Here is a 21987-nt window from a genome sequence, read left to right on the forward strand (position 1 = left end):
TTCATCCTGTGTTTATCATCTTAAGAGGCAAATGGTCCATTCACTCATTCATTCACTCATTCATTCAATAATGGCTTTATACCAGGGGTGGGCAAACTTTTTGGCTCGGGGGCCTCACTGACTTTTAAAATTTGACAGACGGGCCCCCACCTGGTGTCGAAATGCCTGTCATTACAAATCAAAATCAAATGAATGCAATCATTCAATCATTCACATCAAACCTTAATTCTGTACCAATCTTCGGCGGGCCGGATTAAAAAGACCAACGGGCCAGATGTGGCCCCTGGGCCGTAGTTTGCCCACCCCTGCTTTATACTATCACACCGATTTATGGTAGTGATTATCATATCCTGGTCATTATCAGGATTGTTATGAACCCAACATATTATTCATATGTTATGATCCCAACAGCTATTCAGCACCACAGACAATGCTGCTACCCTTCAAAAAGACCTTGACTATGTATCAGAATGGTCAAACAAATGGCAACTTCAAATCTCAACGAATAAATGCTCTGTCCTACATATTGGCAAAAAAATCAGAAAATAAAATACAGGCTGAATAGTCAAGACCTTGTTGATGATCCAAACTCTGTCAAGGACCTTGGAGTTCTCATCTCTAATGACCTAAGTGCTAGAGCCCATTGTAACTACATAGCCAAAAAGGCATTAAGAGTTGTTAACCTAATCCTACGTAGCTTTTTCTCTGGTAATATCACACTACTAACTAGAGCATACAAAACATTTGCTAGACCAATACTCGAATACAGCTCATCTGTCTGGAACCCACATTATGTATCTGATATTAACGCAGTTGAGAAAGTCCAGAAATATTTCACAAGAAGAGTTCTCCACTCCTCTACGGATTGTAGAATACCTTACGCCACCAGACTCGAAATTCTAAACCTAGACAACCTAGAACTATGCCACCTTCAGTCCGTTCTAAGTATAGTATATAAAATCATACTTTGCAATGTCCTACCTGTCAATGAATTCTTCAGCTCCAACCATAACAATACAAGAGCACACAATAGATACAAACTCAAGGTTAACCGCACCAAACTTGATTGCAGGAAATACGACTTCAGCCACAGAGTGGTCAATGTCTGGAATCCTCTACCTGACTCTGTGGTTTCTTCCCCAAACCCCAAAAACTTTAACCTTAGACTGTCTACTATTGACCTCACCCCTTTCCTAAGAAAGTAAGGGGCGTGCATAAGCGCACCAACGTGCCTACCGTCCCTGTCCTATTGTTTCTTATACGTATCCATCTCATGTATTCAAAACTATATTTATACTTATACCTATTATCTTGTAAGCAATTGACAAATAAAATAAAAATAAAAAAATAATAATTTGGGACAGTGGTGGCTAGCCTTTTTGGGCTCCTGTGCCAAAAATTGCACACGCATTTGTATGCTCACACTTGCATGCCAGCACCCAGAAGGTAATGCATGCCCCCCCCACGTCCCCTACACATGTGCGCGCAATCCCACCCCTGCCGCCCCGCTACCTGCATTGCGCTTCACAGCTGATTTTCGTCCAGTTTGAGGCCTTTTTCAGCCTCCCAAAGGCTTGAGGAAGGCTTCTGCAGGATTTGCGGGCCGAAAACTAGGCCCGTTTCATCACTTCCTGTTTTCCCCCAAATACCAGAAGTGATGAAACGGGCCTAGTTTTCGGCCTGCAAAACCTGCAGAAGCCTTCCTCAAGCCTTTGGGAGGCTGAAAAGGCCTCAAACTGGCCGAAAATCAGCTGTGAGGTGTCCACATGCGCAGTGAAGTAAGTTTGCCTGCAGCTTGCCTGCTGGCACAAATGCCTCTGCATGTCACCTGTGGCACACGTGCCATAGGTTCGCCATCACGGATTTGGGATCTTCTGGGATTTTGGATGTCAACACCCATATATCTTAAAACTCGGTGGTTTGTCTGCGGAGATTCTCAGTCATCCAGATCAGGGTCTCCAACCTTGGCCCCTTTAAGACTTGTGGACTTCAACTCCCAGAATTCCTCAGCCCGTTGGCTGAGGAATTCTGGGAGTTGAAGTCCACAAGTCTTAAAGGGGCAAGGTTGAGACCCTGATCTACATCATGGTTGCCCCAAAAGTGCTTTTTTTCAAAAGGTAACTAGACTTCCTTGGTTTTTTTTTTTCTTTTATTTTCTTCTTTGAAAACGTTTCGCTTCTCATCCAAGAAGCATTGTCAGTTCTTTTAAGGGTAAAAAAACAACAATGAAAAAGTCCAATTGACTCTTGCTGGGGGGGAGCATCTTTGGGTCTGTAAGGATTTATTTCCCATAAGAGTTTCGATTTTTATAATTGAAATGTAAATCTTGGAGGCCATTATTCCAAAGAAACTCCCTGCTTGGTACATGAATTTTCTCCCTAGAGAACATTCTTTATATTTCCCTTTAAACGTCTCCGCAAAGGGCCACTTACCACCACCTCCAAATTAAATCTGTCACACTGTTGAACAGCTTGTAAGTGTTGGAGAACTTTCCATATATTTAACCAAAATCTGCTCTGGCGTATTATTCTAAATGTTAAATAATCGATCTGTGTCAGTGTTCCGCAATCTGTCCCCTTGCAAAGTCAAACTCTTAGTTCTGGTCTTCAAAAAAACCCCTGAGATCAAGTCACCTCCATTCCTCTTTTCTATGATACCGTCTTCCCTCTTTTATTTTTCATTTCCCACACCCGCTGTGGGGTTCTACAAGACCCAAACCTTTCTCCTCTTCGTTTAACATAGGGGTATCCAATTTTGGCAACTTTTTAAGACTTGTGGACTTCAATTCCCAGAATTCCCCAGCCAGCATGACATCCCAGTTACCCAGCCAGCTTTCATGTCAAAGGCAGGACTAGAACTCCCCGTCTCCTGGTGATTGGCCCAAAGTCACCCAGCCGCCTTTCATGCCTAAGGCGGGACTAGAACTCCCAGTCTCCTGGTGATTGGCCCAAAGTACCCAGCCGCCTTTCGTGCCTAAGGCGGGACTAGAACTCCCCGTCTCCTGGTGATTGGCCCAAAGTCACCCAGCCAGCTTTCATGCCTAAGGCGGAACTAGAACTCCCCATCTCCTGGTGATTGGCCCAAAGTCACCCAGCTGGCTTTCATGCCTAAGGCGGGACTAGAACTCACCGTCTCCTGGTGATTGGCCCAAAGTCACCCAGTCTGGCTTTTCGTGCTCTAGGCGGGACTAGAACTACTCCCGTCTCCTGGTGATTGGCCCAAAGTCACCCAACCGGCTTTCATGCCTAAGGCGGGACTAGAACTCCCAGTCTCCTGGTGATTGGCCCAAAGTCACCCAGCTGGCTTACATGACTAAGACATGGCTTGAATTCATGATCTCCAGCTTTCTAGCCTGGTGCCTTAATCACTGGACCAAGCCGGCTAATTAAGCTCTCTAATTAGCATACATTCATCTTTGCAAATAGATTCAAAAACACGGAAAGCTTAGAGCCTTTTAGTGGAAAACTTCCTTAATGTCCGGGCAAGCTCAAATATCTTGAGGTGGACCATGGCTTCGTTCCTCATTAAAATTCCACCCGAAGTGTAATTTTGGATGAAAGACAGTGTTTCTTTGTATTGGTTCTGGCAGGCAATCCTTGGCATGCAATCCTCGCCAAACGTTCCTCGGTTTTCCCAAGTATTTAACTGTGAAAATTTCCTACAGACACAGAAAAGGGTTTGGACCTGTTAAAAACTGCCTTCCAATTTAGATGACACGTGTGATATTGTCAAAGCAATGGCTCTGGGGCCCTGGTGCCAGATCTTGAAAGGGAAATTCAGGTTACATGGAAAATCTAGGGGTTTCCAGATTTTTCAGGACACAAATTTGGTTTGCCAAAAGGGGAAAAAATATATTGGAAACCCCGATCAAGAGGAAAAGCTCTTGGGATAGATAATTGGCTTGAGGGGTGTTTTTTTTTTTCTTCTAACCCCTTTTAATCTCTTGGGATCTAATTAACTTCTTATCGAATTGCAGGGATCTGCAAAACCGGGTTTAGGATCTGCAGTAGGAAACATTGAAAATTTTAACTGTTGTTTGAATATTATTTTCTACATCAGGCTGTCTGGGGAATTCTGGGAGTTGAAAGCCACCCATCTTAAAACTGCCAAGGCTGAGAAACACTGCTATATATTATCATAAATACACATTTGGCTAATTCAAATGCTTGCTGCATATAAGGCTCTTCCGAGGCTGTTATAAAACCCCTCTTAAATAATACATTTTGCTGTTAGCTGGATTGCAGCATTCTAATATACAGTATAATGTAAAATACAGAGAGCCAGTTAGAACTAGTGGTTAAGGCACCAGGCTAGAAAGCCTGAGATCTTGGGTTCTAGTCCCACCTTAGGCAAGAAAGTCGGTTGGGTGACTTTGGGCCAATCACCAGGAGATGGTGAGTTCTAGTCTCGCCTTAGGCATGAAAGCCGGTTGGGTGACTTTGGGCCAGTCACCAGGAGACGGGAGTTCTAGTCCCGCCTTAGGCATGAAAGCCGGTTGGGTGACTTTGGGCCAATCACCAGGAGATGGTGAGTTCTAGTCCCACCTTCGGCATGAAAGCCGGTTGGGTGACTTTGGGCCAGTCACCAGGAGACGGGGAGTTCTAGTCCCGCCTTAGGCATGAAAGCCGGTTGGGTGACTTTGGGCCAATCACCAGGAGATGGTGAGTTCTAGTCCCTCCTTAGGCATGAAAGTCAGCTGGGTGACTTTGGGCCAATCACCAGGAGACGGGGAGTTCTAGTCCCGCCTTAGGCATGAAAATCAGCTGGGTGACTTTGGGCCAATCACCAGGAGGTGGTGAGTTCTAGTCCCTCCTTAGGCATGAAAGTCAGCTGGGTGACTTTGGGCCAATCACCAGGAGACGGGGAGTTCTAGTCCCGCCTTAGGCATGAAAGCCAGCTGGGTGACTTTGGGCCAATCACCGGGAGGTGGTGAGTTCTAGTCCCGCCTTAGGCATGAAAGCTGTCTGAATTCCTTCAGGCCAATCGTTCGGTGACGGTGACTTTGGGATATTCTCTCTTAGCCCAACCCATCTCACCCCACAGGTTTTTTGTTATGGGGAAAAGACGAGGAAGGTGATTAGGAATATTGTTCACCTTGAGTTATGTATAAAAGTAATACAGGTGAGTTAAAAAAAGATCTAATGTAAAAATTTATAAAAAATGTGTTTTTTTGTTCCATTGCAAACTTGCAGCATATTTTAGAATACACTTAGCTATGTTCCCGACATCCGTAGACTCCCACGCACCCTGATCCAGGCATAGTGTTCCGCACAGCAGATTTCACAGAAATCCAGAGTTCTTCTGTTACCAAGCAGGGAGTTTAGAATTCAGGGCAAAAAAGCATTTCCTGTGTGTTGATAAGCAACATCCTGTTTTCGCTCGTGAGGAGGGTTACAAAACAGATGTTTTCTGATTGGACAGGGTCGCCTTATCCTGGGACTTTGCCAGCAGTTATCCATAAAAGGATGATAAAAGCTTGTCCATGGATTCCCCCCAAAAATGGCGCTCGGGCAGAAGACACAAGTAGTCCTCGACTTACACCAGTTTCTTTAGTGACGTTCTGACATTGCTCCCCAAACACGACAAGCCCTCTGACGTGAACTCAAAAGATTCCTTTATTAGGAGCGCCGCCAGCCCTGGCAAAACGTTTCTCTCGCAGGCGAACAAGTCCGTCCATCTGTCTGGAAGAGGAATAGTTGTCTGCCATACCTATCCATCTCGACCCCACTGCCTTTGATCCCCAGAGCCCGGGTGGAGCTTCGCCAGCAGTGGTGGCTCTTCTATCCCAAGGACCGGCTCATAGATTTCCACTGCTCTCCTCTCCTCTGCCTTCTGTGCTTCCACCTGTCAGGCACTGGGCCCAGCTGTTCCTCCTCTTCCTCATCAGCCACCTCCAGACCTGGGGGCTGTTCTCTCCCTCCCTTCGTCCGTCCGTCCCCCTCTCTCTCTCAGCTTTTGCTCAATTTTATGACCTTTCTCACATTCCCCCCCCATGTCCTGTTTTGGCCAGAAAAGCGCTGTAGGAAGCCGTCCATGGGGCGCAGAAGGCCACGTGCAGCCCCCCCTCTGCACTATGGGTCAGTCCTTTGCTATTTCCAGGCCGGCTCTGTGGGAAGATTTAAGCACCCCACCATGGGCTGAATCGGGCCCGCAGGCCTTGAGTTTGACAACCCCTGAGCTAGCCACATCCTAAGTAGCTTGAAATAGATCTATACCTTTATTTCTTTGTCGGTAAGCATAAAAAAATTCAACACAAAAATAGTTTGTCGCAAAAGTAGCTGCCTGCGAAGCCCCGGATTGGGGCTGAAAGGTGAAAGCGGTGGAAATTAGCAACAGAAATTTTGGCCTACGTTGCCATCATAAGATGAGGACTGTTCTGACCCAAACCTTGTTCCAAGGAAACAAACACGAAACGGAGGTAACAGCAAAACCTTTTAATGGATCTCTACAAATTCTGTTCCTTCCCGGTTAAAAGGCTGTTTCAAACTAATTGTTTCTGATAAGAACGAGCCTTGCCAAGGTAGTGCGAGGCTGCCAAGAACACGAGATAAAGTTGTCAAGAAATAGTTCAAACACAAAGAGTCTCCAAACACAAACTAAGAGAGTCCGAACGTCGACAAGGCTTGAGTGCAAAAACGTCTTTGCTTCCTGCAAAGAACTCCAGTTTCTCAGCTGGCTTTTATCCCTTAAGGGAGGGGCCATCACCTTGCAGCCTTACTCCCGAGTTGCCCATGCTGCTGCAGCTGCTCTTCCCTTCGAGCAGCCCTGCACATATGCGCACTGGGCACAGGCTCCTCGGGGTCCTCTTCCTCGCTGCTGCCAGCCTCCTCCATCTCCGAAGGCAGCACTCCCCTCCCTGATGGTCCTGGCCCCACCCCTGCATCCCACGCAGGCCCCTCATCCGAGTCCTCACTCTCCGAGACCTCAGCCGTCCACACCTGCTGCCAGTGAACCACAGCAAGGACTACCTGCACCATAAGACACAAAGACACTGTACACCACAAACCCTATTACTGATAGAATGGCAGCTTACAAAAAGACGATCGATTGAAAATTAATTCATGTTTAGGCGTGAAAACAAACTTCAAGATAGATCGAGGTAGAGAGATCAAGCTTGCAAGAGTCTAATGTCTCGAGTTCATTTTATGCAGCACTTTTAATAAATTCCTTGGACTCCTGTATGAATCTTTAATGCTCTCCCACAAATGGGGAGTTAGAATCCTTTGTGAAATTCAGAGCTTTCTTGCTCCATATTTTATTTATTCTTTAAACCCACCTAATAACTGAAGTTAACCATGACAAAAAGCAGAAAGGTTTTATGAGATTTATTTATTTATTCAGCGCTTTACCCTTCCATTAAATCATAGGTATGTGGTTTAATTTAAAGGCATTAAAAATACATAAACATTGAATACGCACGCAGAGAAGGAAGAAAAGATAAAGAGCTATTTTATTAAACTTTCTGAAGTATTAAAAAAAGGGGGATATTGGCACTTTTTCAAATTACAGCAGGCCATATCGGATCTTATTTGCAAAAGTTGTCTTGTTAGCAATCACTTTTTTTTTGCAGGAAAAAGCTTCAGCTGAAAAATGGATTGGCTTGTACGCCTCTTGCATGACTTCAGTCTGAGATTATTTCTTTTTAAAAGGCTACCCGAGTCTCGGAGAAGCGGGGAGGGAAATTTAAGAGTCATAATAAAACCGTTTTGGCTTCCCTTCACATTGCAATTGTCAAATACCCATTTGCCTGCCAAAACAGAGTTCAAAAGCCTCTCCAAAGGCTTTGTTGTTGCAGGTGCAACAATTAAATGTTGGGGATCGTGCTAAAAGGTGATCCTGGGTGGGGGGCACAACTTTTCCAGTTATTGTTCGATCTTCTTTTTTGCAACCTAGACAAAAATGGAAAGAGTCACGGGAAATGATGAAAAGAACTTGAACCATCCTTCAAACTTGACTCCTTCCCTTAGTAAGGTCATTTCATCCAGAGAGTTCCGGAATCGGATCCTCCAAATAGTTTGGTTATCTTTCATCAGACCAGATCTTTCTTTTCTTTTCTTTTCTTTTCTTTTCTTTTCTTTTCTTTTCTTTTCTTTTCTTTTCTTTTCTTTTCTTTTCTTTTCTTTCTTTCTTTCTTTCTTTCTTTCTTTCTTTCTTTCTTTCTTTCTTTCTTTCTTTCTTTCTTCCTTCCTTCCTTCCTTCCTTCCTTCCTTCCTTCCTTCCTTCCTTCCTTCCTTTCTTTCTTTCTTGTCTCCTTCCTTTTTCTTTCTTTCTTTCTTCCTTTCTTTTTCTTTTTCCTATCTTCCTTTCTTCCCCCTCTCCTTTCCTTCCTTCCTTCCTTCCTCTCTTCCTTCCTTTCCTTCTTTCTTTTTCTTTCCTGCCTTCCTTTCTTCCCCCTTCTTTCCTTTCCTTCTTTCTTTTTCTTTCTTTTCAGTCTTCTTTCTTTCTTTCTTTCTTTCTTTCTTTCTTTCTTTCTTTCTTTCTTTCTTGTCTCCTTCCTTTCTTTTTCTTTCTTTCTTTGTTCCTTCTTTCCTATCTTCCTTTCTTCCCCTCCCTCCTTTCCTTCCTTCTTTCCTTCCTTTGTTCCTCTCTTCCTTCCTTTCCTTCTTTCTTTTTCTTTCCTGTCTTCCTTTCTTCCCCCTTCCTTCCTTTCCTTCTTTCTTTTTCTTTCTTTTAGTCTTCCTTTCTTCTTTCTTTCTTTCTTTCTTTCTTTCTTTCTTTCTTTCTTTCTTTCTTTCTTGTCTCCTTCCTTTTTCTTTCTTCCTTCCTTCCTTTCTTTTTCCTTTCCTATCTTCCTTTCTTCCCCTCCCTCCTTTCCTTCCTTCCTTCCTCTCTTCCTTCCTTTCCTTCTTTCTTTTTCTTTCCTGCCTTCCTTTCTTCCCCCCTTCCTTCCTTCTTTCTCTTTCTTTCTTTCTTTCTTTCTTTCATTCATTCTTCAATTTGTAACGCTGTTCAAATCTTCATCTTCAACTCTCTAAAGACCTCCAGTTTTTGCAATGTAAAGTTTTCCGCGCATAAAAGAAGTCCATATTTTTGGACTATGTCCCATCGAGTTGTTTTAGGACTCCTAGCAACCACATTGATAGATGTTCTCCCCTGAGCTACCAATGTTCTCTTCTATAATAATATACAGCTAGTCCTCAACTTACAAACATTCATTTACTGACAGTTCAAACTTACAAACAGCATTGAAAAAAAGGCACTTATGATCGTTTTTCATACTTACAACTGACCTTTGCAGCTTCCCCGTAGGCACATGATCAAAACTCGGTAACCGGTTCCTGTTTAATGACGCTTGCAATGTCCTGGGATCGTGTGATCCCCTTCTGGCCAGCAAAGTCCATGGGGAATCCAGATTCGCTTTACAACTGTGTTACTAACTGAATGGCTGCAAGTTATTCACTTAACAGCATAGCAAGAAGGGTCATAAAATGGGAGCAAAGCTCACTTAACAATATCTCGCTTAGCAACATAAATCTTGGGCTCCGTTATGGTCCTACGTTGAGGGCTACCTGTTGTGGCCCACCAGTGGCCAGCAGAGCTGGCAGCGGAGTCAGACAGTCGTGAGGAGGTTGGAAAGGAACCTGGGCCCATCCTGGAAGCTGAGGAAGGCCCGGACAAGGGCTCTGTGTCGGAGGCAGAGATGGGGCCAGGGCCGTCCGACAGTTATCAGCTGCCTTTGGAGTTGGAATTCAGTGGGGCAGAAGAATAGTTGGAGCCTATTCCCAATGTGTGCATGTGCAGAGCTGCCAGGAGAAGGGAACAATTAAGGAACAAGGGTTGACTCAGGAGTAAGGCCACAGGTGGACGGTGAACGGCCCCTCCCATGGGGATTAAAAGAGGAGCAAAAGAGGAGGGGGGCTTTTGCAGGAAACAATTCGTTCGTTGCAACCATGTGAAGATCTGCCTGTGCATCTCAGAGACTCTTTGCCGAGCCCTTCCTTGTCAGCACTGCGTTTGGAAATAGTTACTTGGCCGCTCTCCAAGCTAGATCAGGTCTGTGCTCCAAATTACACCCTTGAAAGACCGTTGGCCAGGCCTTTGGCTGAAGGTGAACGCACGAAATTCACCTTCGTTTTAATAAAAGGGGTTTTGCCGGGACAAAGAGTTGGCTTAGTGCGTTTGGGGGGAAGCCGAGGTCAGAAGAATACCTCTATATTTAAACCACAAGGCAGCTTCTGATAATATTAGGGGGCGGGAAAACTTTTAATGGTAAAAGCAGTTGAGCAGAGGAATTGTCAAAAATAGGTGATGGCCTCCTTTGTGAGAGGGCCCATGGGCCAGGCAGAGTCTGCTTCCTTCTGGGATACCTCAGTTTGGATTTTCACACAGGTAGTCCTGGACCTGTGAGCACAATGGAGCCCCAAATTTTATGTTGCTAAGTGAGACATTTGTAAGTGAGTTTGACCGGATTTTACCACCATTCTTTCCACAGGTCTTAAGTGAATCGCTGCAGCAGATAAATTAGCAGCCCGGTTGTTAAGTGAGCCTGGCTCCCCCGTTGACTTTGCTTGTCAGAAGGTCGCAAAAGGGAAACCGTCATAAATACGAGTCAGTTGCCAAGCACCTGAACTTTGATCAAGTGAGCACGGGGATGCTGCAACGGTCGTAAGCGTGAAAAACGGTCATAACTCATTTTTTTTCCAGTCCCGTTTGTAACTCGGTCACTAAATGAATGGTTGTAAGTGGAGGACCACCTGTATTCCCAATGGGATCGCTGAAAACCTGCAGGAGCTTCAGTCAAGAAAGAGAAGGAAAGGCAAGAGACAGCGAATCCTTGGAAAGATTTTGGAGAGTAAAATAATATTGAAAGAGAATGAATGGAATAAAATTCTTTATTGGCCCAGTTTGATTGGACACACAGGAATTTTTTTTCTTGGTGCAAATGTTCTCAGTATCCATAAAAGAAAAGAGACATCCGTCAAGAGTCGAGAATCATCAGGTACAATACTTTCTTCCCGATCTTGAAAAGTTAGCACTCTCTTCTCCCTTTCTCCTTTTCCAACTTTTTTAGAATAGAATAGAGTAGAAGAGTAGTAGAATAGAGTAGAGTAAAGTAGAGTAGAGTAGAGTAGAATAGAACAGAACAGAACAGAATAGAATAGAATAAGAACTATAGAATAGAAGAGAATAGAATAGAATAAGAACTATAGAATAGAATAGAATAGAACAGAACAGAACAAGAACTATAGAATAGAATAGAATAGAATAGAACAGAATTGAATTCTTTATTGGCCATGTGTGATTGGACACACAAGGAATTTGTCTTGGTGCAAATGCTCTCAGTGTACATAAAAAGAAAAGATAATAATAGTCATAGGGTAGAATAGAATAGAATAGAATAGAACAGAATTGAATTCTTTATTGGCCATGTGTGATTAGACACACAAGGAATTTGTCTTGGTGCAAATGCTCTCAGTGTACATAAAAAATACATTCGTCAGGAGTCGAGAATCATCAGTACAACCCTTAATGACAGTCATAGGGTACAATAAGCCATCAAGTCATCCTAGGAAACAGTCCATATAAATCGTAAGGATACAAGCGACAAAGTTACAGCCCTACAGTCCCAAGTGGGAGGGGATGGGCGATAAGGACTGATGAGAAGATTAATACTAATAGTAGTGCAGTCTTAGTCAATAAGTTGACAGTGTTGTTGGAATTAGTGGTTTAGCAGAGTGATGGCGTTGGGGAAAAGGTGTCCTTGTGTCTACTTGTTCTGACGTGCAGGGCTCTATAGCATCGGTTTGAGGGTAGGAGTTGAAACAATTTATGTCCGGGATGTGACGGGTCTGTAGATATTTTCACAGCCCTCTTTGTGACTCGTGCAGGATATACAGATCCTTCATGGAAGGCAGGTTGGTAGCCATTGGGTTTTTCTGCAGTCCTAATTCCTCTCTGGAGTCTGTGTCTGTCCTGTTGGGTTGCAGAACCAAACCAGAATGTCAGTGTCCTTTTCAGATCCATAGAAGTTTTTTTCCCCTCATATCCTCTCGATTCTGTTTTTCTTTTTAAGGGGGAAAAATGTGGGACCCGCCTCCTTGGGAAAGGAGCCAATCCCTGTCCAGAAGAATGGTGTAAGCCAATCAGATACAATCCTGCCATTCTGTGCTCTGCTCACACTAGGCTGGCATTGAGTCTTTGTTAAGCTTCAGCCCATTCATACATTCCCATAGTTTCGCCTCCTGGCAGGCCAACTTTTCTTTCAATCCACCCGGTTGGAGAGCAAAGAGAACAACATAATTTAGGCTTTTCTGGTAGAAAGGGACATTCCTTTGGATAAAAGATTATACAGATGTTTGTCCGTAAAACAAACAAGGTCTTAAAGAGAAGCTTTGAAACTCCCTTCTCCAAATGATAAAAATTAGTTTGCAACCTTCACGGTATAATAAGGGGAAAGCTTTGTTCTTTTCATAAAAAACATTCGTTTTAGCATTTAAACTCAGTCCTTAATTTAGAATTTATCTAAAAAGGGACCTCAACTATCTGTCTGTCTGTCTATCTATCATCTATCTACCTATCTACCCATCTATCTATCATCTATCATCTATCTACCCATCTATCATCTATCTATCTATCATCTATCTATCATCTATCATCTATCTACCCATCTATCATCTATCTATCTATCATCTATCTTTCTATCTATCTATCTATCTATCTATCTATCTATCTATCTATCTATCTATCTATCTATCTATCTATCTATCTATCTATCATCTATCATCTATCTATCTATCTATCTATCTATCTATCTATCTATCTATCTATCTATCATCTGTCTATCTATCTATCTATCTATCTATCATCTATCTATCTATCTATCTATCTATCTATCTATCTATCTGTCTGTCTGTCTGTCTATCTATCTATCTATCTATCTATCCACACACACACAAACACACTTGGTTTTCTTCTCTGCAAAGTTTAAAGTACGTTCCTGCTGCAACCCAAAATCAATTCCCCACTTCACATGTTTGAAAGATGCTCACTTTTATATAATAATACAACCTGTACAGATACGGGCTCGTTGCACAACAGCTGCATTGTGCTTCCCCTAGTCACGTAATTCTGTTTGATGACAAAACCCCACTATAAGCAAAGCACAGGTTTAGGGACGCGGTGGCTCATTGGCTAAGACGCTGAGCTTGTCGATCAGAAAGGTCGGCAGTTTGAAGGCGGTTCGAATCCCTAGCGCCACGGAATGGAGTGAGCTCCCGTTCCTTGTCGCAGCTTCTGCCAACCTAGAAGTTCGAGAGCATGTAAAAAAATGCAAGTAGAAAAATAGGGACCCCTTTGGTGGGAAGGGAACAGCGTTCCGTGCGCCTTTGGCGTTTCGTCATGCCGGCCACATGACCACAGAGACGGCTTCGGAGAGCGCTGGCTCTGCGGCTTTGCAACGGAGATGAGCACCGCCCCCTAGAGCCAGGAACCACTAGCACGGATGTGCGAGGGGAACCTTTACCTTTACATAGAAATAGCACTTAGACTTATATACCACTACACAGTGCTCTACAGCCCTCTGTAAGCGGCTTACAGAGCCCAACAATCGGGATCCTCATTTTACCCACCTCGGAAGGATGGAAGGCCGAGTCGACCTTGAGCCAGTAAGAATCGAATTGCCAAATGGTTGTCAGCCGGCAGTTCGCAGAAATAACCTGCAGTATCGCATTCTCACCACTGCGCCATCGCGGCTCATAACTTAGCTTAGACTCCTATACTACTGCTTCATAGTGTTTTTACAGGACTCTAAGCCATGGGTGTCATGTGTCAACTCGTAAAGCATTCCTATGCCTGTTTTTGAGTTGCCATAAACAAGGGTGTGTGTGAAGAAACAGTACAGCAGTTTAGAACCAGAAATACATTCCATGCTTATGTTACAAAGATTGTAGCTAGGCTACTGTATCTTCTGCCCCCGAAAAGCCTTCATTGGAGAATCTAATTGATGACACACCCAGCGGGGAGAGGGAAACAGGGTCACAGGTGACTACAAATTACCTATGCCAAAGTTGGATTCATTTAGGTTCATGCTGACATGTTGCTCCTAATAAATCTTTTGGATTCTTTTAAAGCTTGGCTCGAGGCTCATGATTCAATTAGGGCAATCGCCGGAACCCTGACACCATTTTTCCTCTTCGTGACGTTTTTCCCTTTCGCGGAGCTGGGACAGGCGTGGTCTGCCTGTGATGCATCTGGCCGCGGGCCACCAGTTTGACAACCCTGCTCTAAGCAGCTTACAGAGTCAGAGTATATCCCGCCCCCCAACAATCTGGGTCTTCCTTTTACCGACCTCAGGAGGACGGATACCTGAATCAGTCTTGATGTCAACTCATAAAATGTTTCTCTGGTCTTTTTAGAGATGCCAACAGAAAGGGAGGCGGGAGCAGTGCAGCAGCTTGCAAACCGAAAGCGCATTCCGTAAATGTTTTCAAAGATAGGAACTAGGTGACTGAAGTTTCTGCTCCGCAAAATTGTAACTGGAGAGCACGATTGATGACTCTGGGCTATGGAGGTGTCCCATTGGAGAATATGAATTAGGATATACCCAGGAGGTGCAGTGGGGGAAACCAGGGTCAAGGGTGACAATGATGTGCTTCACAATCGGCTACACCCAGGCAGTGCCGACATGTTTCCTACTAATAAATCTTCTTGAAGTTTTGGAAGTTTGGCTCGAGACTCATGATTTAATTGCGGGATAATTGCCGGAATCCTGACAAATGAAATGTATGGAGAGACTTCAGGTTTTGACCACAATTGAGGCCAAAATTTAGGTTGCTGAGGTGAAACACATTTGTGAACTGAGTTTGCTCCGTTTTACGACTTTTCTTGCCACGACTGTTTAGTGAATCATTGGAGTTTTTAAGCTAGTCACCTGGTTGTTAAGTGAATCTGGTTGTCCCCGTTGGTTCCCCACCCCCTTGTTGGAAGATCACTGATCACATGACCGGGGGGACACTCCAACCGTCGTAAATACGAGTCAGTTGCCAAGCATCTGAGTTTTGATCATGTGATTGTAGAGATGCTGCAATGGTCGTAAATGTGAAAAATGGTCATAAGCCACTTTTATCAGATACATAGTAACTTTTTTTTGTAAATGTTTTTTTTTTATATTTCATAAAATATAAAAGATGTTATAAAAAACATCTCTTAGTGAACAGCATGGTTCCAGGTTTTCACATTTGCATACAGACATGACCTTGGTTACATATTCATCTTTTCCAGTTAGTTTCATATCTTTGCATTTCATATTTTCTGTAAATTTTCTCAGATATTCTTATATTTCTCAAACTTATATTCTAAATTTTCTATTCATTTCTTAACTTATTTCTTTTTACTTTAAATAATTCTCATATCTTCATATTCATTATACTTTATAGTTGTATCTGTCACATTTGCAATTTCATCGCATATTCTTATTTCATTATTCCAAAAGTTTCACCTTAATTCAAATAATTCAAAAAATTTCCCCTTTAATTACTAATTTGAGTGTACCACCCCTTTATCTTATACATCATTTAGTTAGCTCCTCTTTAATTAATAATAATAATAATGATTTATCACAATATAGTCACTTTTTAATTGTCACCTTAAAAGTTAATAACAACAATCTAACAACTACACTGCTCAAAAAAATAAAGGGAACACTTAAACAACACAATGTAACTCCAAGTCAATCACACTTCTGTGAAATCAAACTGTCCACTTAGGTAGCAACACTGATTGATAATCAATTTCACATGCTGTTGTGCAAATGGAATAGACAACAGGTGGAAAGCAGAGGCAGGTAGCAAGACATCCCCAATAAAGGAGTGCTTCTGCAGGTGGTGACCACAGACCACTTCTCATTTCCTATGCTTTCTGACTGATGGTTTGAGGTCACTTTTGAATGCTGGCGGTGCTTTCACTCTAGTGGTAGCATGAGACGGAGTCTACAACCCACACAAGTGGCTCAGGTAGTGCAGCTCATCCAGGACGGCACATCAATGCGAGCTGTGGCAAGAAGGTTTGCTGTGTCTGTCAGTGTAGTGTCCAGAGCATGGAGGCGCTACCAGGAGACAGGCCAGTACATCAGGAGACGTGGAGGAGGCCGTAGGAGGGCAACAACCCAGCATCAGGACCGCTACCTCTGCCTTTGTGCAAGGAGGGACAGGAGGAGCACTGCCAGAGCCCTGCAAAATGACCTCCAGTGGGCCACAAATGTGCATGTGGCTGCTCAAACGGTCAGAAACAGACTCCATGAGGGTGGTATGAGGGCCTGACATCCACAGGTGAGAGTTGTGCTTACAGCCCAACACCGTGCAGGACGTTTGGCATTTGCCAGAGAACCCCAAGATTGGCAAATTCACCCCTAGCGCCCTGTGCTCTTCACAGATGAAAGCAGGTTCACACTGAGCACATGTGACAGACGTGACAGGTTCTGGAGACGCCGTGGAGAACATTCTGCTGCCTGCAACATCCTCCAGCATGACCAGTTTGACAGTGGGTCAGAAATGGTGTGGGGTGGCATTTCTTTAGGGGGCTGCACAGCCCTCCATGTGCTCACTAGAGGTAGCCTGACTGCCATTAGGTACCGAGATGAGATCCTCAGACCTCTTGTGAGACCATATGCTGGTGCGGTTGGCCCTGGGTTCCTCCTGATGCAAGACAATGCTAGACCTCATGTGGCTGGAGTGTGTCAGCAGTTCCTGCAAGACAAAGGCATTGATGCTATGGACTGGCCCTCCCGTTCCCCAGACCTGAATCCAATTGAGCACATCTGGGACATCATGTCTCGCTCCATCCACCAAGGCCACGTTGCACCATGGACTGTCCAGGAGTTGGGGGATGCTTTAGTCCAGGTGTGGGAGGAGACCCCTCAGGAGACCATCCGCCACCTCATCAGGAGCATGCCCAGGCGTTGTAGGGAGGTCATACAGGCACGTGGAGGCCACATGCACTACTGAGCCTCATTTTGACTTGTTTTAAGGACATGACATCAAAGTTGGATCAGCCTGTAGTGTTTTTTCCACTTTAATTTTGAGTGTAACTCCAACTCCAGACCTCCATGAGTTGCTAAATTTGATTTCCGTTGATAATTTTTGTGTGATTTTGTTGTCAGCACATTCAACTATGTAATGAACAAAGTATTTAATAAGAATATTTCATTCATTCAGATCTAGGATGTCTTATTTTTGTGTTCCCTTTATTTTTTGAGTAGTGTGTGTAACACATATGCATTTTAGGACAAATTCCACATGGTATTTTCCCCTTCAATTACATTAAATCATTTATAATTTCAAATAGATTAATTGATTCAATTAATCATAAAAACTGATGTTAATCTTTTTATAACAATCCTCATGATTCATTTTAGCTATATTCTTATATTTATTCAACGTATTTAACATACTTATCATAATTTCTCTTTTTCACATTTATTCCATTTATCTCTGTGTATAATTTAACAAAAAACAAGTAATCTAGTAACAGTAGGATATCAGTTCCAATCTTTTCATTTTAAAACTCTATAGTTTTAGATACATTGTACTTTTAAATGGTCACTAAATGGACTGTTCTAAGTCAAGGACTACATAAAGTTTCTGTTTTTAATGTAATAAAATTGCCCTGGTTCTCCACCTTAAATCATGGGTGGTGTTTTTTTCGTTTTGTTTTAGTGAGTAGATTGTTGGAGTGAAAATAATTTTGGCACCCAATGATAGAAATTGGGAAATATTTTAGCTGCTTATGTAAGGATGGGGAAACAGCAGCCTCGAGGCCGTGGATTTTAGAGTATAAATGCTACCAAATAAGAACATTTGCTTCTGCTCAGATGGAGAACTCTGGGTTCCCTCAGTTATTCACTTGGACAAAATTAATATTTATTAATATTACCAGTACGTATTAATACAGGGGTCCCCAAACTTGACCACTTTAAGACTTGTGAACTTCAACGCCCAGAATTCCTCAGCCACTTCTAGTACACAAAAGGCCTGGATTAAAAAAAATTAAAAGAATTTTTCTAATGTCTCCCATCAGCTTTCCTCCTCATCCCGTGTCTGTTTGCTTTGAGAAGTTTTCAAAAACGGTTTGGGACACGTGGTAACTATTAAGGTCTTGGGATTTAAGAGCTGACCAGCAGTGAAGCTGAGAGTTAACATCCAAAGAAAATTCTGGCAAAATTACACAGCGTTGGTCCAGGGGTTTGAGTCTGATTAAGAGTGAAGTTTTTGGATTTGGGGAGTTGATCAAAAAGATCCAGCAGAACAACAGAAAAAACAACAACCAATACTATAGTTATTTCTGAATGATTGGGAGAGGGAGGAGGGATAAAATCAAGAGGAAAAAACCCCACATTCAGCTAAAGGAATTATCAAAAAGCAAAGAAAAAAAACTGAAACAACAAAAAAATCTAACCATACTTGCAATCCTGTGATATTTCACTTTGCGACAACTTCGCTTAATGACTAATATTTAATCGCTAAAGGAGAGCTGCAAAGATTCCAGCAAACCAGTTCTATAATTCCTTTAATATTAAAGATGATTTTATAACCATTTTGTTCCTTTTATATCAAAGAGGATTTTATAACCATTTTGTTTCTTTTATATTAAAGAGGATTTTATAACCATTTTGTTCCTTTTATATTGAAGATGATTTTATAACCATTTTATATTAAAGATGATTTTATAACCATTTCCTTTAAGACCTTATGTTCAGTTTTAAACATTTGATGTCTCCTGAGTGGCTTTTAAAGCTTGGGAATTATTTTTCCTGAATCGCTAACAAATATTTATTTTTTTTTGTTTTTCAGGCCAATATGGGTATATGCTTCCTTGTTATCCTATTCAGCAGCTGCTTAACATACCTAGGTGTTGCCAATATAACTTCAGGTGAGTTACCTGCCTGCTTTTCAGGAGACTGGCTAAATGCAGATATGACAAGATCTCTTTAGACATATGTCTGTTCTTAACTGTTGATATGCTTTTATTTCAGGACAACGTCTGTGCATTTCTAGAAACAGGTAGTCCTCAATGTACAAAAATTGAGCCCAAAATTTATGCCGTTGAGCGAGAAATTTGTTAAGTGAGTCTGCTCCATTTTACGACTTTTTCTTGCCGCGTTTGTTAAGTGAATTCTTGCAGTTCTTAAATTGGTTAATGAATCTGGCTTTCCCCGCGGACTTTGCTGGTCAGTGTTGTGGTCCATTGGCGGCTGGCGGCAGAGTCGGACAGTGGGGAGGACAATGGGCCAGTCCGGGAGTCTGGAGAGGGCTCGGATGAGGGATTTGTGTCCGACACAGAGATGGGGCCAGGACCATCTGAGGGTTATGTGCGAACTCTGGAGCCTCCAAAATCTGACATCAGTGGGAGCCTGTTCCCAGTGTGCGCATGCACAGAGCTGCCAGAAGGCAAGAACAGCTAAGACAAAGGGGGCAACTCAGGAGTAAGGCTCGGAGGAGATTGGCACCTCCTGAAAGACATAAAGGAGGAGCAAAGGGACAGGAGCCTTTGCAGGAAGCAACTTTATTTGTTCTGGTTGGTTTAATCTCTGAAGCTCCGTGTTGACTTTGTGCTCCGTTTGGCCTTGTACAGCCAATTGGCAATTTAGTCATGGCAGGATTCCAAGGGAGATAAAGGTGGGTGCTTATCAGACTTATCCCAAAGGACTGTGGCAGAACTTCCGTTGGACTATTCACAAACTGTTTGGGACTATTCACAGCCATTAAAATAAATAAAAAAGGGGTTTGGGACTAACGTGTGTTTGTTAGTGTCTCAATAATCCTTGGTCAGAACACATACACCATTTCTGACAGTCCAGTCTCTTCTTGAAGGTCTCAACTGATAATGCTCCCACAAATTCCGAGGGCAACTTCTGTTCCATGGGTTGATTGTTCTCACTGTCAGAAAGTTTCTCCTTATTTCCAGGTTGAATCTCTCCTTGTTCAGTTTCCATCCATTATTCCTTGTCTGGCCTTCAGATGTCTTGGAAAATAGCTTGACCTCCTCCTCCTCTCTGGGGCAGCCCCTCAAATATTGGAAGATGCTCTCCTGTCTCCCCTGGTCCTTCTCTTCCCTGGACTAGCCAAGTCCAGTTCCTGTAGCCATTCTTCGTATGTTTTATCCTCCAGTCCCCTCATCATCCTGGTTGCTCTTCTCTGCCCTTTTTCTAGAGTCTCAACATCTTTGTTATAGTGTGGTGACCAAAACTGGATGCAGGACTCTAGGTGTGGCCTTACTAAGGCTTTATAGAGTGGTATTAGTGCCTCCCTTGATCTTGATTGTATCCCTCTGTTAATACAATTTAGGATTGCGTTGGCTTTTTGGGCGGCTGCTGCACACTGCTGGCTCCTATTTAGCTGGTTGTCCACTCAGACTCCAAGATCCCTCTCCCAGTTCCTGCTATTGAGCCTGGTTTCACCCAGTCTATATGGGTCCTTTGGGTTTTTCTTGCCTAAGTGTAGGACTTTACTTTTCTCTACACTGAATTTCATTTTGTGAGATACGGCCCAGGGTTCTAGTCTATCAAGATCCATCTGGATCTTGAGCCGATCTTTTTGGGTGTTAGCTATTCCTGCCAGCTCAGTATCATCTGCAAATATGGCAAGTTCCCCTTCTATTCCCTCACCTAAGTCGCTAATGATGATACTGAAAAGTCCTGGGCCTAAGAGGGAACCTTGTGGCACCCCACTGCTTACTTCCCTCCATGTAGACTTAGACCCATTAAGGACTACTCGTTGAGTATGGTTCTTAAAAGAAATCTTTGCGCATTGCAGAAGACAGTGCAATTCTCTTAGGAAAAGCAGCATATGTAGAATTGAGATGTAAGAATAAATAATGTAAAAAAAAGTCTATCTTTGAATTACACACGAATACAACATGAAATTCATCAAGTGAGGATTGGAATAGTATATTATGTTGGAAACAAACAATAGACATAATTTGGAGGTATAATATAATAGGATGGAGGTATTATACGATATGATAGTTTTAGCTAGGATGTATAACACGCTGGAAAGGGAAAAAAGGGCCTTGATGTATCCAGTACACAAAGACGTCATATAACTATGAATGGTTGTGTATATTAAAGAAAATGTATAATAAATAAAATAAAATAAAATGATTTGCCTGGGGGGAAAAAAAGGAAACATTTTTTTTTGTTCCGTTCTTCCTAGTCCATCCATCGACAGAGGGTCTCTTGCCCACCACCAGTTTAGTGAAAACTGCCACCACCACGCAGGCCACGAGTGCAAAACCCACCACTTCAATGAAGAGGCCGACCACGTCCCCAGGCGTGGCACCGACTGTGGCACAAAGCCATCCGCCCCCGAAAGGGCGGGAAGCCACGACGACCAGCGCCACCGTCACTGGGCCCAGCGTGGCCGTGGCGACGACTTTGCACAAAGCTCTGCGGCCCACGACTGGGCCTGCCACCTTTGCACCGAATGCCACAGAACCTCCTCCCAACGTCACAGCGACGGATAAAACATTGACGACGGTGGAGGCCAATTTCACAAGTGCACTAGCGACTTCGCAAGCCTTCAACACCGCAAGTATGGGATCTCTGAGTTATTACCTTTATTATATTTAATATCTATGTCTATCTGTCTAGCTAGCTAGCTACGTCTGTCTGCCTGTTTGTCTCTCTTTCTATCTGTGTGTGTGCTTCTCTCTCTCTCTCTTTCTCTTTCTGTCTCTCTTTATCTGTCTAACTGTGTCTGTCTATCTCTTATCTGTCTGTTGGTCTATCACTATCTCTTTCTCTCTTTTTCTCTATATCTCTGTTTGTCTTTCTCTCTCTGTTTCTCTCTATGTTTAACTCTCTATCTGTCTATCTCTTTCTCTCATCTCTGTCTCTTATCTGTTGGTCTATCACCGTCTCTCTTTCTCTATATCAGTGCTCTCTCTCTCGCTCTCTCTCGCTCTCTCTTTCTTTCTCTCTCTGTTTAACTTTGTCTATCTCTTTCTCTTATCTCTATCTCTTATCTATCTGTCTGTTGGTCTATCACTATCTGT

The 21987-nt window shown here is 43.1% G+C and overlaps 1 protein-coding gene across 3 annotated transcripts in view; it reads left to right on the forward strand.

The window, feature by feature from the left end:
• PTPRA (protein tyrosine phosphatase receptor type A) overlaps positions 1-21987 on the forward strand; it is a 127218-nt gene that overhangs the window by 49541 nt on the left and 55690 nt on the right. For all 3 annotated transcript variants that reach the window (XM_087935668.1, XM_087935669.1, XM_087935670.1), the window contains exons 3-4: positions 18786-18864; positions 21147-21524. In XM_087935668.1, coding sequence (XP_087791794.1) covers positions 18792-18864; positions 21147-21524 — 451 coding nt within the window. In that variant the 5' untranslated portion in view covers positions 18786-18791. The remainder of the gene's footprint in view (positions 1-18785; positions 18865-21146; positions 21525-21987) is intronic.

Source organism: Pseudonaja textilis, chromosome 6 (assembly GCF_049901715.1).
Source record: "Pseudonaja textilis isolate UNSWEBS1 chromosome 6, rPseTex1.2, whole genome shotgun sequence".
NCBI lineage: Eukaryota > Metazoa > Chordata > Lepidosauria > Squamata > Elapidae > Pseudonaja > Pseudonaja textilis.